This window comes from Prinia subflava, chromosome Z, assembly GCF_021018805.1.
Source record: "Prinia subflava isolate CZ2003 ecotype Zambia chromosome Z, Cam_Psub_1.2, whole genome shotgun sequence".
In the NCBI taxonomy this organism is placed as follows: Eukaryota; Metazoa; Chordata; class Aves; order Passeriformes; family Cisticolidae; genus Prinia; species Prinia subflava.
Genome location: NC_086283.1, coordinates 4,440,320 through 4,458,156, shown reverse-complemented (window position 1 = coordinate 4,458,156; position 17,837 = coordinate 4,440,320). Strand labels below are relative to the sequence as shown.

Sequence of the window (17,837 nt, the reverse complement as noted above, 5' to 3'; positions counted from 1 at the left end):
TTCTCCAACAGCCAGGGACAGGGTCCTGCAGATGCTTACTCATTTCTAGAAACACATCTATACCATGAAATGAAGGCAATGGCATCTTGGAAAAAGAAACCTATTCTATAAATAAAGACTGTACTAGAATGCATATGAATAAAGGAGGCAAATGGGTCACAAACGCCATCTCATTCTTATATTTCCTCTATTGACTATTTGATTCTGTCTCCATACTTTTAAAGTACATAATGTCACCAAAAAAAATATCCTAGTGAGCAATGTTGTCATCAGCAGGAATTAACAAGAGAAATCCAGCATTTGATGTTTAGTCTATCAGTGTAACACAGCTGTACTTCAATACCTGGCAAACCCCAGGTAGCTTCTAATTGAATGTTCTCCTGCATCTTCAAAACCTTTAACACTTTAGCCCAAGATAAAGTCTCTTCTAATGACAGGGCATTTGAGATCTAGACACAGTGGGTCTCTCTAAATCTTCCTTTCAATATGCCAGCAATGTATTTCCCTCTGTAAAGAAAAACAGAATAAGCCATTCTAGTGAATTAAGCTATTTTGGATTTCAAACACTGCACACGGGTTTTAGAGGATGGATTCTGAGTAGCCTGAAAGGGAATGTGGAAATAGTTTCTATCAGGAAACTTCTGTTCCAGCTCTGTACACTTAACAGGCAAGTGTAAGGATATTGCGCACAAAAATTAACTCCTGAAATTTTGTTAATGAGCATACTTGGATATGCTGGTTTATTTCCTCTGGACAATGGGGACATTGGGGTATATTATTTTCCTGTATTGGAGGCAGTGCCCTTAATAATCTAGCAATACCATTAACAGGCCATTCCTGCCTTTTCTACAGACCATATTGTACCAGTGTAAAGAAGCTTTTCTTTTTACTGAATCTTCATATTGCGTATGAACAACAAAAACATGGAACCTTAACTGTAGTACAAACATAGACTGGTCTGGAGCTGTATATTTTGCCCTCAGTGCAACTGCTAAAATACTTCAGATTCTGATTTTCACATACTATCTGAAATGCCTTGTGTTATTACACTGCTATTATACCAGATCAGTATTAGAGACAAGAAAGGCCATAAGTCTTACTACATTTTTTAAAAAGCTATCGTATTGAACAGAGCATATACTACAACCACCAATCATTTCAAATTACTGCCAGCTCACTACAGCAGGATGAATCCTAAAATGGAGCACTTGGCCCACAGTCTCCCCGCATAGGTATTTTGAACTGTGAAGTTAACCAACACAACCTCATTTGGCTGTCAAGAACAAACGTTTTTACTTTTGTTCGTTTCAACCTTTATATTTTCACCAACAAGGTACTGCAAAAACTTCCCTGGTAGCAATTAACAAGCAACAAGTGTGTTTTTACTGGGGTGGGGGGAAGGAAGTTTTTCTACACAGAAACCATCACCCAAGTACCTAGTCCTTCTTGCTTCATACTGCCACAGTTGAAAGTGCAACAAATGAAAACGCGTTTGATTGAAAGATATAAATAAAACAGAAACAGAACAGGGATAAAAATACATTTGTTTGTTCATATTAGCAAAGGTCAAAATAGTTCAGTTATGATTTCTCTAGGCCCAAAATCCACAGCTTCCTGACTATCCCTACAGGAAGGCTGATGGAAAAGTTCACATCTTGTTTCAAATCAGATGCAATGCAAATACAAAAAAAAAAAAGGCACATACACATTTTTGACTGTTGAGTGAAAAATGCAAGAACAGGCAGACCTCCCCGAAGTATCTGTACTTCAAGCTGCCTACTGCTTTTAATTATATTTCCAGAGTTGCTCACAGCTCTACCATTGCCTACTCTATTCCAACCAGTTTTTCATCACTGTGTCCCACTGCCTTGTGCTTGGGTCCCTCCAAGCTACCCCAGCTTTAGTATATATTCTTTCTTCCCCCTTTTCAAATTCAGCTTCTGGAGATTATCTCTAAAACTTCTTTTCAAACTGCATTACTTTAGCTTTATCTACTTACTCGCAAAGAATCAAGGTGCAGAGGATACAGCCTAAGAAAAAGGTCTCTTTTTGATTTATAACACAGGCACTCTTCCATTTCTCTAAATGACAACTCTAGAGCTGATCAGTCTCTCCCTAACATTAGGTCTCAGGAACACACACACACACCTCTCAGTCTAAGTCTCATGTAGCATGTGTTTCCAAGCTGACAAGAAAGAGAGTGTGCTCATTTACCTCCACATTCTGAAAACATCTAGACAACACACTGGAACCCAAAGTATTAACTTTTCTCAGTCAATGCTAAATGCATCTTCTCCCTTAACTACCAGTACATACAAATCAAACCACTAAAGTTTTGAAGCTTTTCTCATGTCAGGATAGGATACAGGCAATAACCAGACACATCTGGGAGCACTGCAGGTAGATTATCGGCAAGAAGACATGATAACCTGGTGGCAGATCAGGGACAGGAGTGTCCAGAAAGATTCCGAATATATCTGAAGAAGGAGACCTCACAATCACTCTGGGCAACCTGTTTCACCTCAACCACACTGGCAGAATTGCCATACCTAGCCCTGTGCTGCCCACCCTGCTGCAGCTGGGGTGCCTGGGGGCTGCAGCTGCAAACATTTGGTCAGGTAACAAGGCACATTAGAGAAGCAATCACTTGCCCAATCCTCACACAACAACATGACGTGCTCTGGGTGGCACAAGAAAGGACAGCACAGCGACAACTGCCAGTGACAGGAGTTGAAAAGAGTAATTTTGAGTTTCTAGTTTAGAGTATATCTAATATTACCGGCCGAAGTCCTTCTGGGTCAGTGTGAGCTGCTTAGCACCACTCCTCATTTTGCCTTCTCTACATCCCTTGTTCAGGGCATTCCAGTTTCCCATTATCCCAGACAGGGACTGTTCCCAATGAACCAGCATGTTGGTTTTGCTCTTTGTTGGCGCCAGACAGAGCAAGACACAAATACACCAACTACAGTAATATGAAGCAGAAGCTTACAAAAGCAACATTAGGCTCCACTACGCTGAAACAAAAAATTTTAAAGGGAATTAGGTGGAGTTCCCCAATAGCCTAGACAGAAACAAGAGTCCTGGCCAGCAAGAGGGCGCAGGAGACAAGTAGCAGAGAAAAAGCAGTAAAGTTCTGAGCAACAGAGAAAAGTCAGGGACTGCTGATACATTAGGAACCTGGAAATGCCTGTGAAATGCCTCAAAGGAACTATGGCATGGTCTTCTAAGAAGGTGACAAGGTCAGTGACACAGCTAAAGTGTCTCTATACCAATGCACACAGCATGGGTAGCTAACAGGAGGAGCTGGAAGCCACTTGGCAGCTAGAAAGCTACAGCCTAATCACTATTAGTGATATATTGTGCAAAGGACCACACAACTGGAATGCTGCAATAAACAACTAGAAACTTCTCAGAAGGCACAGGGAAAAAGGAAAAGCAAGCAGATGGCTGCCCTCCAAGAAAAAAAAAATGGCATTGATTCTAGAGAGCTGCCTTTGAAAAACAGCAATGGAAATGTTGACAGCTTATGGGTAAAAATTAGGGGCTAAGCCAACAAAGGAAGCCTCATGGCTAGTGTTCACTACAGTCTGCATCATCAAGGGAAGCTTGTTGATAATGAGTTCTTCCTTCAGCTGCAGGAGGTGTCATGTTTGCAGGCTCTGATACTGCTGGGGGACTTCAATCACCCTGACATCTGCTGGAAAAGCAGTACAGTAAACTGTAAGCAGTCCAGGAGACCCTTGCAGTCCAGTAGGGCAATGGGGATAATTTTTAATCCAAGTGACAGACAGCACAACTAGAGGAGAAGCATTATTAGACCTGTTGCCTACCAACACAGATGAACTAATTAGGTATGTCAAGCTTAGTGGCAGGCTGAGCTGCCGTAGGTCATGCCCTGGTGGAATTCACTATCATGATGGATATACACCAGGTGAAGAACAGAGTAAGGACCCCAAGTTTTAAGAGCACACCTTCAGTTGCTCAATGAATTGATGGATGGGACCCTCCAGGAACTGCCCTCTGGGACAAAGGAGCTGTATAGAACTGGCAGCCCTTTAAGAACATTTTTCATAGAGCCCAGGAGCTCTCAACTACCGTGTGTAAGAAAACAGGCAAGGGAAGCAGGAGACAAACATGAGGACCTCCTGATCAAATTAAAGGGTAAGAAGGAAATGCACAGCTCTACAGGAACACTGGTTCAAAAAATGAAGATTGAAGTAAACATACCTGGTCTTGATAAATAAGACATGAGAACTAGTGAAAACTGATTTGGAGAAGGCTGAGCTATTCAACAGTTTTCACCAGAGTTTTCAATATGAATCTCTCTTCTCACATCTCTCAGTTCCCTGAACCACATGGCTGGGACTGTAGACTGCAATTCCCTCCACTCTAAGTGACGCTCAGGTTCAAGACCATACCTGACTTATACATCACTCCATAGGATCCAGTGAGATATATCCCAGGGTTCTGAAGGAATAGGCTGGTGTTGAAAATGGCCAAGCAATTCTCAATCATATCGAAGAAGTCTTAACAGTAAGGTAAATCCCCAGACTGGAAAAAGGAAAACTTCAGACCCATTTTGAAAAAAGGTAAAAAGGAAGATCTCAGTAACTACCAACCAGACAGCCTCACTCCACATCCAGTAAAATCATGGAATGTTCTCCTGGAAGACACATCAAAACACGTGGAAGACAGAGCTGTTCAGAGACAGAAAGAGCAAATCATGCCTGACTAATCTGGTACCCTTCCACAATTAAATGATTGCATCAGTTTACAGAGGAAAAGCTACATATGTCATCAGCCTGAACTTCTTGCAAAGCTGGAAGAAGTTGTGGATACCCATCACTGGAACTGTTTAAGATCAAGTTGCCCAGGGCTTTGAGCAACCTGATCTGGTGAACACTATCCCTTCCCGTGGCAGGGATGTGGACTACATGACCTTTAAAGGTCCTTTGCAACCCAAATTATTCCATGACTGGAATCCTGCAGGCCAGTTCCTGGAGATCCACAGTTTTAAAATTTATACAAATAGTGTTAAAATGGTCATTTTCAAGTAAAAGAAAGCTACCTCCAGTTTAAAAATGCTATTTTGACCAAATGTGATGTGATCTGGATAAATACAGCACCCGCTTGCAAGTTTCTGGTACCTTGTAATTAGATAAACAATTGCAGCAACTGCTGGGGGTATCAGTATGTGGGAGGAGGTAATACATACAAACAGCTTGGAACATGGCTCTCCTGGCAGAGGCATTTCTTGCTTTACAGCTAAAATGACCATTTGGTCCATCAGGCTCAGAGGACAGCCATATCAAGTATCTCCCTTTATTGACACAGATCTGATCTTTGAAAGGCAGGTTCTCATGAATCCATATGCTGTGGAAGCTGCACGAGTTCCTACAGTAACAGGAAGCAATACCAAATTGAGCAGAGACCCAGTAAACATTAAGTGGAAACAACACTTAGGAGATCAGGTTCCTTCAGCTTACTTGAGCAATTCACAGAAACAGGTTTCAAGGCAGAAATAAGAAAACAAAGAATCACCATGAACAAGGTCTCCTAGTACCAGCTTTTTACTTGTTTGTTTTGAAGAGAAAAAAATATCTAGAAAAAAAATCACAAAGCAGCACTTTGAAAGGATCTTAACTCCTAATTTCTCAGAAAGACTCCTCTGTCTCAGCCATTGCTCACCCCAGAAATACTTTCACACTTTGCTCAATGAAGTTTCAACCTCTTAGCAAGACAACCTGACTTCCTATCTATATACCATAAACCTCACTTCTTAATGTACTGCAAGATTTCAATGTATTCTAGATTTAAGCTGGCACTAGCTGTTCCAGAGATCAGATTTATCTAACCAAAGCAAGGTAAGAGGAAGGGATCTGAACCAGACAACCAAAACCACAAGTATCACTGCCACAACAAGAGCTCTTCCAGCAGGGAAAGAAGATACTTTATTGAAAGGCTCCCTCCTCCCTTTGTGATTGCCTTCAAGTCTTGCCCTGTAAGTAGGTGCATCCTGAGTTACACAATCGTGAGTCGCTCTAGAGAATCCTCCTTGAGTAGGAAAGCTGGACTGGATCACCTCCAAGGTCCTTTCCAGCTTTACTCATTCTGTTATTTTAACTATGATTAGTTTTCTGCATGTAGGAAGCACTACAAAATTGCTCCCTGGTATGCCAGTTCCGCCTACCTACGATTAAATGTGCATACAAAGAAAGAACACGCGGAAGGTTCCAGAGCCCATAGGCAGCACACCAGGCTGGTATTATCCTTCTGCCCTCAGAGAAAGAGCCAGAGGAGATTGCTCAGCCTATATGAAGAGCAATTCAAAGCTTTGATCTTGCCTGGATTTAAGGAAGTAAATATATCCCTGTTTCTTTTTGTTGATATAACAGTTTGCAATCTAAAATTTTCCATTCCAGTTGAGAGTGAGAACAAAAGTATATGCAGTTCATGCAGAATGCAGTCTTCTAGAAAGCCACCTCAAAACCTAAGTGCAATTGCAGTTCTTTTGTTTGTGGTTTTTTTACATCATGCAAGACACAGTGCTGTCATTCCAAAACACTTCCCCTGAGAACACGATATGCACAACAAGCTGTGTAGTGTAAAGGAAGTTTTGAGAGTTCCACAATGAACCTGCAAAATGCAAGAACTCTAGAAGCCTCAGTTAGAAAAAAAAGGAAGAAAAAAAGGAAGAAAACAAAAAACCTTTCATTGAGCTATGAAAGACAGTACACTAAGCATTTATTTAATCCCATTTATTTGCAGCCATGCACATGCACTTGTTGAACACTGAATTACAGTGAATCATGGAACAGCTGTGGTCAAAGGCACCTCTGTAGATTATCCTCCCTTCTGCAGCTGGATCACCTACACTCAGTTGAGTGTAGCCCAGGACTCTGTCCAAATGGCTTTTCAGTATCTCCAAGGAAGGAGACTCCACACCTTCTCTGGGCAACCAGTGATTACTTGTCCTGATGGCAAAAAGCGTTTCCTGGTGTTCAGAAGGAACCTCCCAGATTTTGATCTGTGGCCATTTCACAGTGGGGCTTAAGAACCACCTCTCAGTGTATTTGAGCAGTCATCTGGAACATGTATACCGTTAATTGTGCAAAGTGGAATAGAAGACTCTTTCATCAAAAGAGATCCAAAAAAACCTAACAAAAACCATTTATCCCATTTGTAGATAGTATGAATTGAGGAGTCCTTATGCAACAACTAAATCACAACCCCTTTCCTTGCAAGCAGCAATTCTGCAACTATTTAAGCTTCAAGCAATTGGTTTACTATACCATACTGAACACTTAGAAATCCTAACTGCTGCCCTACTGTCTAAGCAATTTATGTTTTCATCTATATCCCATGCTGAAAGCTGCTTTAAGAAGTCTTCATTGCTTGACCCCAATTTAACTTCTCTCTGAACAAATTCACCTTTCTACTTCAAGTTTTATTCAAATAAATGTCATCTATAATCTCGTCATCCTATTTGACAGACTAAGAGCCCTGCTTCCACAGTCCTTGAAAGGCAAAAGCAGTCACTCAGGCTAACCAGGTCAACAAAGAATATCCTAAGAGGAAAAGAAATTAAGCAGTGTTAAGAAAAACCTAAAGTGAATTCCAACCTCCTGCCTAAGCTAACCATTTCTTCCCAATGAAGTTTGAGGGGAAAAAAGTCCTAGTGCATGTGAAATTAGCTGTGTGGCTATCAGAAGGCACTATTTGCCAGGCAACCAAAATCTAACAATTGAGAACCAACATGAACAAAGAGATCTTAAAAGTTTATGAGAACCTGTCCTGGATCTACCATTTTTCCAAAACAGAAAAGCATCTGAAAAAACATTAATTGAAAGGATTTAAATCCTAGCAGCAGCCATCCCACCATTTGGTGAGGCAAGTACAAGATGGGGAAAAAAACAACCACCAAACCCCAGAACAATTGTCACATTCCACAAGCACATCCCTCCTTTTCCAGAGGTGAATTTCAATTCCTGCCAGCTTTCAACAGTAAACAGATGGTGTCTTAGTCACACACCCTATGGCACAGAGTGACATTCTGATGTGACTAAGACCTGAAACTCCTTAAACTAAAGAAAAATAACTTTTGGATATTTTGCATAAACTTGAACCTTACATCAATTTTGTATACTCATCATTAGTCCACAGCATAGCTACCAAATGTTTAAGAGATACAAGTAACATATGAAATCTTCGGAATAACAAGTTGTTCAGTCCACGAAATGTGGTTAAAGCTATGGGTTAGCCAGATGACATGATTATTCTCAAAAATTCTGTTTATGAAGTAAAATGAAGAAGTTAAGAATATACTACATTCAGCAGACCTAGAGCTCTACTAAAAACTGACTACCTAGCTAGTAAAAATGACTACATGTATCAGTCTTGCAAACTTTCCCCAGTAGCTATCTTAGATCACATTACAGTAGTAATGTGAACAACAGTAACATGGCTGTCAATTTTTAAAGTGTAGTACTATATCCACTTTTTTTTTCCTGCAGCTCACCACCATGGCCTACTGATACAGAGCAGTGCAAGTCTCAGCATATTTAACATTAGGCCCTTGACAAGCAAATATTCTACAATGCAAAAATCTCAATCTGTCAGGTGAGATGATATCAATGCTATAGGTCTCACGCTAGGGAATGATGCAGATTACATCAGTCTGAGTGGGTTCTTTTCCTGGGTCATCTGTGTCCTATGCCATCCTTGTATCACCCCAAACAAGAATATAAAAACAAATTGTTCTTCTTGCATTCCTCAGCATATTAGTTCAGTATCTAATACTATATTTAGGTCAAGAGTACTGTGCCCAACCAAGGCACTGCTCAGTATTGCTTGCTTGGATAAGACCTCAGTAAAACAAGACTACACAGAGCAGCAAGAATAGCAGGATTCCCATCAGACACCTCAGCCTTGCTGCCGCATGGTGCATTTGTATAAACACAGTGAAACAAATAACTACAGGAGACTGTGTTTATCAATCACGAGTCCTAGCTGCACAAATAGCTGAAGTGAAGACCACCCAGAACAAGAGGCAAGAGCTCAGTATTTTCAGTAGGCTTCAAGTACTCACAGTTTATTTTGCACACTTGCTTCACATGCTTTACAGAAAAACCCAATCATTAAAAAGAGATACCTTCCTTTATTCATTATATGACAAAGATTTATTTGTCTACACATTTTTAAAAGCAAGACTTTTATATCCTGTAGTAATACTTTAATCAATGTTTTCCATTAGTCTAACAAAACATCTGAGACCTCTGCTGGAATTTGCTCCACTCATTTATGCCTTTAACATCTACACATATATCTACAGATTGTTTTTAAACCACATATGAACTGCATTAAGGACCACATGGTTCCGCTGAGAAGCTAAAAGTGGATATTGCTACAGTAATCATAAGTGTTGTCCCATAACATTAATTATTTCTGCAAGATATTTAGAAAGCCACTATAAACTAATACTGGACATCTGAAAGCAGTTTCAGTGTCTGCAAGAGGATTACTCTTGCATTACCCTTCCATTACTCTGTTCTGAATGATATGCAACTTCTTCCCCTCCCTCTCAATTTGCAAACAGCTAACATCAGTACTTTTGACGACCTTAACTCCCCAGAAAGACCCTATAGTAAATTTTCCAGTAGTGTTTGCATACTATCATACTACCTCCTTCATGGCAAGAAATAAGATTCCAATTTGACAATCACTTGTAAAGAAACATCATAAAATAAATTACTCTTTTCTTTGTCCTCCACAGATCCTCCTGAGCGAAGCAAGAAAAAAAGGAAGAAAGTTGTTTTCTTGACACCTGAATTTTGAAAAAGAAACAGGACTGGGAAAAAAGTCTAAAACCCAGGTAAGTCATAACATATTAACTGTCAATACAATTCAAACCTAACAAAATGAAAGACAGCTCTCAAATTATGCATTGCATTAAATCCCATTGCAAGGCACGTGATTTGTACAATGCATCATCCTCTCCGCTATAAACTTTACTGTTGATTTTGTTTCTGAAGAGGATTTAACCTGAGGATTAATCCAGCTCAATGCTTGGTCCTCCTAAAACAATGTAGTTCGGCACTTCCACCTTTGCATCAATGATCCACTTATTTTAAGGTTCCTTGCACTCCTGTTGGGTACACATGTGTGACTGACACTGCTCAGAGAGATTTCTTACAAAAATGTCTATCACAGCTATACAAGCACAGGTACCAGCATGCAGTAACTCCTGGAGACTACACTCCATGACAGACCCGCCTTCGCACAGATGTCACACACTCAAGAGGTATCCTTCTCATACAGGAATTGATCCATTTCCCTCATGTCCTTCTGCCCAAGCCCACCAGGGAGCACTGCAATTGTATATGCCATGGCAGAATGCCCCAAACCATTTTCTGTTGTCACTTTTCACAAAAGGCCTGTTGTCTCACACTCCAGTCCATTGTTACTATGACAACAGTATCACAATGCCTCCCAATTACCAGTGTATTCTTTCAGCCGTGGGTTCCTCCACCCCAACAGCTCATAGAGAAGGCAGTCTTATTCTCAGGCCTCTTTCAATAGGGCAAGTCCAAACTACAGATCACTGAACTACACTGTAGATGCAAAAAATGTGAAACAGCCCTCGGGGCTTTCAAATCTGTGAAGAATATTAACATTTAGAAGTTAACATAGCTTAAACAAGCAGTTAGAGGACATGACACGATTTAAAACCAGGAAGAAGTACTTAATTGAGACTACAAAAGTATTCTTCCACTAAAGCTAAAACATGACATTTCTATCCTGTGTCTGCTATCATGCAAGGTTCCTTTGAGAAAGACCCCATGAAGAAACAGGTTGAGAAGCATATTTGGTGTTTGAGTCACTGGGTATCCACCAATTTAAAACCACTCTGCTACTCAAAGATGCAGGGTTACAAACATATGCTGTAACTTACAGAGCAGAAACAGACCAAAATAATTCCTAACCCTTATAGTCTGATAAGCCTGCTTCCACAACAACTGATCTGGCTCTGATCAGTATCTGAATAATAATATTATTAAGAATAGCCAGGATTTTTATTTTGCATACTGGGACACAGAAGAGATAGATGCTGTTAACAAGGACTGTTTGTGGTTACGCTTGTCAAATCACAAAGTATCTTTCCTCTCATATCAGTATTAACTGCAGCTATCAGATAGGAAAGCCCCGCACCATAGGGATAAATTCATGTCCTCCTAACGGAGCAAAACTCACTATTCTGGTACACAAGAACAGTCTAAAGCTCTTTAAAATTTTCTGCAACTTAAAAGAGTTCAAATACAAGTCACTGTCTCCCCACAACACATTATGAATAGTCAGTAACAGTAGTACTCCAATTCAGTAGTTCAAAAGTCAAGGCAGGAAGAGTAACAGTATTAAAAATCTTCTGCTATAAACCGCAACAGTTAAAACATTGTACACAAAGCATTTAAAACTACTTACTAGAGAGTATTTTCCAATGATTTTTAAGCCTCTGAACATCAGATATCCAGGATGCCTCTTTGAATTTAAGCTTCCTTCTAGAACACCCGTTCTTCAATAGAGTCTTCAGGAATTCAATACATCTCTCCCACAAATAACATGCATAACCAGATCCCAGTGGACCTCAATTACCAGTATCCCCTCTAATTCCTATTAAGAAGCTACTAGTCTTCTTACAGGCTTCTGTCTATCCAGGGGATAAATCTAAGTCAGTATAATTATTTTTCAGTAAAGATACCAAATCTTCTCCCTGTCTCCTCACCTCCAAAAAGAACAGGCTATTATACAATTTTGCTCCTTGATAGCACTTGATTTTTTTTTATTATTATTACTATTTTTCAGGTAGTCAGATCAGACACTGCTTTAACTTTTACAGTAATACAGTTCCTCTGCTTGGAAACACAGAGCATGCTAAAATCTCTTAGGACAAAATTACCATAAACTGCAATAATTTGACTATTTGCTGTACATGCCTTCTTTGCAAGGTGACCAAACAAATGAGTAGTTCAAAGATTTTAGTAGTTCAATGATTTTTACCATTTCTACAATTCCTTTAAGGTTTACTATGTGCTGCTTCTACCCATAAACTAACTTTCATAGGTTTTTTTTAATCCTAAAAGAAGGTTTATCTGCCCTGCAGAAAAGAGGTCACATAATACTCCATATATTTCAGTCAAAACATGCATACTAGCAGAAGGTAATAACAAATGAATTTTTCTCCTTCCTCAATTGTGAGGAAGCACAGCAGGGTGAGGAATGTTTTGACATGCTTACGAAGAGGTATTTAAATAATAGTTATCCTTATATTAAGGGCATGATCTATACATCAGAAAAGCTGTTAGCTTTTAAAAGTTTGAGCTTGCTTGCTTTTTGTATCTTGCAGAAAGGGTATCAGTGCAGAAAGGGTAAAGAAAAAAAAAATCAAGTCACACAGAAATTCTCTGGTCAAAAAGAGACAAATGCACCTTGACAGTACCATTAGAGGTCACTTCATAGCACTGGAACAGTAAATTCATCATGCCACAGGATCTTTGCAGTACATTTTATAACTAGCCTGAGGAAGCTAATAAAAACACTAGTCTCCAGTCACATTAAATAATTCTGGATGGATCCTTTTAGCACTGCATGGGCTAAAAGTGATTTTTAAAAACTTTCACAGCTTTGTACAGTGATGAAGGGTGCTTTTCAGTATAATTTTTTATCTCCCTAAAATGACATCTGTACTCTGTATGTTCAGATCCATAAATCACAGCATCACCACAGAAGATGCTTGTGTTTGCATATTTTGAAGCATGTCCTTAAAAACTAAGCAGGTGATAATATTTAGCCTAGCAGTCCTATAGAGATCAACACGTAACTGGAGATCCACACAGAAAAAGAACAAAAATCTCTGCAAGAACAGCTACAGCTTCTGCAGAAACAAACGAACTGGAGGGCAAAGCAAACCCAGACAAACTGCACAAGCACAGCTCCTGTAACGTTATTTTTAGCCTAGTTTGGTTTTTTGTTGGTTTAAAAAAAAAAAAAAAAAAAAAAAAAAAAAAAAAAAATTGTTCTACACAAATACTTTTAAAGGAGCTGTTAGCACACAGGAACTACCTTGAACTACTCCCATGCAGTGCTCAGCAACCAGAAAACTAAACCAGAAAGAAAATTTGTTTTCCCTATAAATCTACCATTTTTGGTGTCCATATCCCTCATACCAACCACTCACCCTTAAAAAATGGCAGGGGGTGGAGGAAGACAAGAGGCAGAAATACCAGAATATTCAACAGGATGAATTAACAGAAGACTATGTTTCTCAGCTTGGAAAAGAGACATTTGATAGAAGAAAAAAGATAGATATCTATAAAATCACAAAGGACATGCAAACTGCAAATAGAAATGACTGCTCACTAATTGTTGTGGAAGTCCTGAACAGCTTGCAATAAAAGTTATCAAGAAATCACTAATAATTTCCTTTTCAAAAAAAGGAAGTGTTGTTTTCTTTCAGCAAGACTTTTAAAGTGTAAAATTCTCTTGCCACAGAACACCTTCAAAGGCACAGCCAAAAGTAAGAAAGCCTTTAAGAAGTGAATTAGAGCTTTCAGGAATTTTGTACACAAATTGCTATGCAACACAGTTCAAGTGCAGCCTCTTTATCAAGTTCCTAAATTGCTGATTACCATGAGAAAGCAGGACACATCTAGGCTTTTACAATTTCTGAGCATCATGAGCTACATGTCATTTCTGGAAAAAAAATGAGCTGTGTGGATCTTCATCTGAAAGTCCATACTGCAGTCAGACTGAAGAAATGGATAATTCTTTCTCCACAGCCCAACATGCCAAACAAAAAGTTGATGCCACTACCCTGACATCACAGCATTCCTCCAAATGGACACTACAGAGTTCACCACTCATCCACTATTCCTGGACAAAATACAACACTGAGAAACAAAACTACTTTTCATCAGCTCTAGAGGCAGTTCACAGACAATGAAAATGCATATTCCTCACAGATAAAGCAATCCTAGAAGTCATAAATACTGGAGGACACTAACGATTGATTCCAATGCTTCAATAAATCTAAGCAAAAAACTGATTACATAAAGCAAACAATGTTTTCAAGTGTAATTACTTGGCAACTAAACCAAGATCTGCAGTGACTGAATGCATTGCAAGAGACAGTCAACAAACCAGATGAGTACTGCTTACCAAGACCCTCCCTTCCAGACCCAGAACACAAAAGCAGCTGCCACCTAGGAGAGCCAATAGTCCTCTCAAACTCAGCACCTCTCCCTACACTGTCCTAGAACTGCAATATGCAATCAATAAAACAGAAGAAAAAGAACTCACATCAGCTATTTGCTGTCCTACAGTTTCCTGGGTGCACAGTTCTTTCCTGTTCTTCAAACAATGCTTTTAAAAAGCACGGCCTGCCTGTTTAAAAAGAAGTGCTCCAAGGATGTGCTCTTTGAATTTTATTTTTTTTAACAGACCAGTTTCCTCCATCATATCATTTGCAACAGCATACACTTAAGGTGTAAACAGCAGTATTGTACAATGTATTCCAAAAAGCTATTAAAATATTTCTAGTCAGAATTCATGCCCTAAAAATATTGCTGCACTATCCCTGCATATAACACGCTCCTTCAAAAGACTTCAAAATTGAAGCCTTAAAATATAAGCTTTATATAAAACTGCTAGAAAGAAACACGAATTTTGCCGGGGACAGCAAAACATGCTTACCACTAGATATAAATTGCAAAATCACTGCAAACATGAAGGAACAGACTTCTTTGTCTAATTCATGTCCTATCAGTATTATAGAATCAAGTAAATCCCAAAGTGGCATCATACTACAGTGCATAATAATCTGGTGACTGGTGACACTGCCTTTAGTAGGAACTCTCACCCTGACAAATGAAATAACTGACTGAAGTACAATATACATGGATAACTGTAACTAAACCAAGCACAACAGCATCATGCTTGCTTGTTTAAAATAAATCATAAAAAATGCCACAAAATTCCTCCAGAACTACTTTCACGTAGACTTGAGAAGAACCATGTATAGTGCTCCTAGTCTGCTCACTGCCTCCAAGGAACCCTAAAACTGCTCCAGACAGCAGAGGGGCCTCACAATTTGCTCAGTAAGTACTACATGCTGAACATTTACATATACATGGATCATACCCTAGAGCCTAGCACCAACATTAAGAGTCACAGATCTAATCTGTGCAGAGAATACAGAATGAAGTTATGTGTAATACAAACCATAAATTTAATCCTGTACTTCCTTTCACCAAGTCCACAACTTCTTGCTAAATTAGGAGTAATTAAAGGTACCATCAGTTTGATCATAGAAATAAGATCTAAATAATCTTGAATTACTACCAGGATTGTACATTAAAAGGGATATATCACATAATCTTCCCTCTTCACCTGACCCAACTCCTCCAGAGTATCAAAATCTTTAGACAAACCACGCAAAGCAACATTACCCATGCTGTCTTGCCCTGCCAAGTCCTAAAACCTCTGTCACAACCATCTTTCATCTTATCTATAAACACAAAAGTGTGATGCTGCACCCTTTCCTGCTCTAACACAAGGTTTCAAAAACTGAAAAGGATGAATCTTTTCCAATGCAAAACATCAATTTTCTATTCAGCCTCTTACTTGACTGCCAAACTTTCTTCCATTTAACTTGGATTTTCAGTCAGCAGTTCCCAAAATCACAAAACAGACCAAAGCAATTATGTCCTTTAAGTCCCATACTAGACTCCAGTTACTGACTGGAATTAAACTCACTTTTCCATTCAGCATTGTCACAGTAGGCTGTTACTGGAACCTACTAAATGGGTGGATCTTTTCCCACATACTGCTGCATAATCCGCTATATTCGATTTCTACAGAATATTCTCCATAATTTACCTTGCATACAGAGATGAAATGGATCCATCACATTGCTTGTAAAAAGAAGAAACAGACTGAAAAATTATATTCTGGTGTTTCCTTCAATTTTTTTCACTCAATTTCTGGTGTTTATTTTTCAAAAATGACTTAAATATTGCAATAAAGCTAATACACAATTTTGTTCTGTAAGTTTTGTAGCTTTCTCCGAAGGAATTCTATATAACAAAACTTACAGAAAAAAAGACATTATCTGAAAGTCTGATCATTTTATCCTGTCATCTGGGTAACACATAGAACATATAGTTCATAATCTTAACTGAAGTGCCTAAAAATCAGGCTTTCCTTTACACATTTGATCAAAAAGAAATGCTGAGCAGACAATTTTATTCAAGTAAGCATATATTAAAGAGTGTAAGTTCAAGAAACTGCTCAGAGTGTAAAAAAAAAAAAAATGGAAGCTCCTATTTAGAAACAAAGTACTACTAAGTACAGAAAAAAACCCACAGAAGTTAAAGACATCCTGACTAAAAACCTCTTTGTATGTTTTCGACAAATTTTAAACAGTTGAAGTATTCAGTTTTATTTGAAATTGCTTTGGCTCCAGGCTACAAAATGCAAACTGAAGAGAGATCACCACTGAACAATGGTGTCCTGTAAATTCTACTGGAAAGGTCCAAAGGACAGAGTTGTTTCTCCACACTGCATGGAATGAAAGGTTTACCATCTTCCTAACCACTACTACAACATATAGAGCAGCCAAAAGAACAAAGACTTTATCTAGTAAAGCTCGTTTTCTTGACAGCAACCAAGAAAGACAAACTTAAATACTCAGATTTTAAATACTGTAATTTAACGAACAAGGAGACTTCATCCAATCTCCCCAAGATAGTTTTTCTAATGTAAGTTTCACAAACTTGGTATTACAGACCAAGAAAAAGTTAAATTACTCTCACTGTACCTAACTGCTCGATTAAAAGTAGTTCATTTTTAAAACAAGCAGTATCTTTCATCCCAAGTTCAGCACATAAACAATTACAGCTTCACAAATCATAATCAGGTACAATTGCAACCTAACAAGTGACAGACACTTACCAATACACACATCTATTTTCCCCTTGATAGCAGCCTCATGCAAAGGAGTGTAGTTCCAGTTGTCCCTAGCATTTGGGTCTGCCCCCTGACACAGCAGCAGACTGACCACTTCTGCATGACCAAAGGAGCAGGCATTGTGCAGGGGTATCAGTCCTCCATCGTCACGAGCATGAACATTGGCTCCTGTCTGCAGCAAGTGCTCTACAACGTCCTTCCTTCCAAAACCTGCAAGAAAATATATTACTGTTCATTTGTCTGGCAAAACAACATGATTTAGTACCTATAACTGCTCACTCTCGGTTCAGTGTACATTATTCATGTCTTTCATCTAATTCTTGGTTCATTTCACCAAAAAGTAAGACTCTGTTTACCTGCTCAAACAAAGCTGGACAACTCACTTACAGTCATGACAGAGCTGAATTGTGTTGTCTCACAGCCTGCCTGCCTGCCACTCTATCCCATTAAGATGTTCTATAAAGCCTGAGCACACTGAATGATGAGAGAGGGAGGCAAGGAAAGTAACAGGAGCATCAATTGTACCCTCTGTTACATACGCCCTTTAAGGTTTCCACTTTAAACCACCCTTTGGTTAGTCCAAAGCTTTCACATTGTAATCGTTTACAGACAATCTAATTACTAATATTCACAAAAGACATGTAATTCTTTGCCAAATTTTCAGGAAGTTTGGTAAAAAATGAACTGACTTTCCTGTAGAACTGGAAGAATGCTTTCCCCAGTGAGTACATACATACATCAAGTAGTCACAGCTGAACTGCTTCACCCACCATCCAAGTAATGACACTTTATCACAGCATTGCAAGAATCCTCCAAAT

The 17,837-nt window shown here is 39.0% G+C and overlaps 1 protein-coding gene across 1 annotated transcript in view; it reads right to left on the bottom strand.

Annotated features, from left to right (window-relative positions):
- The window catches only part of TNKS (tankyrase), a 127,758-nt gene that overhangs the window by 103,031 nt on the left and 6,890 nt on the right, over window positions 1-17,837 (bottom strand). The window contains exon 2 of the mRNA XM_063421721.1: window positions 17,005-17,229. Coding sequence (XP_063277791.1) covers window positions 17,005-17,229 — 225 coding nt within the window. The remainder of the gene's footprint in view (window positions 1-17,004; window positions 17,230-17,837) is intronic.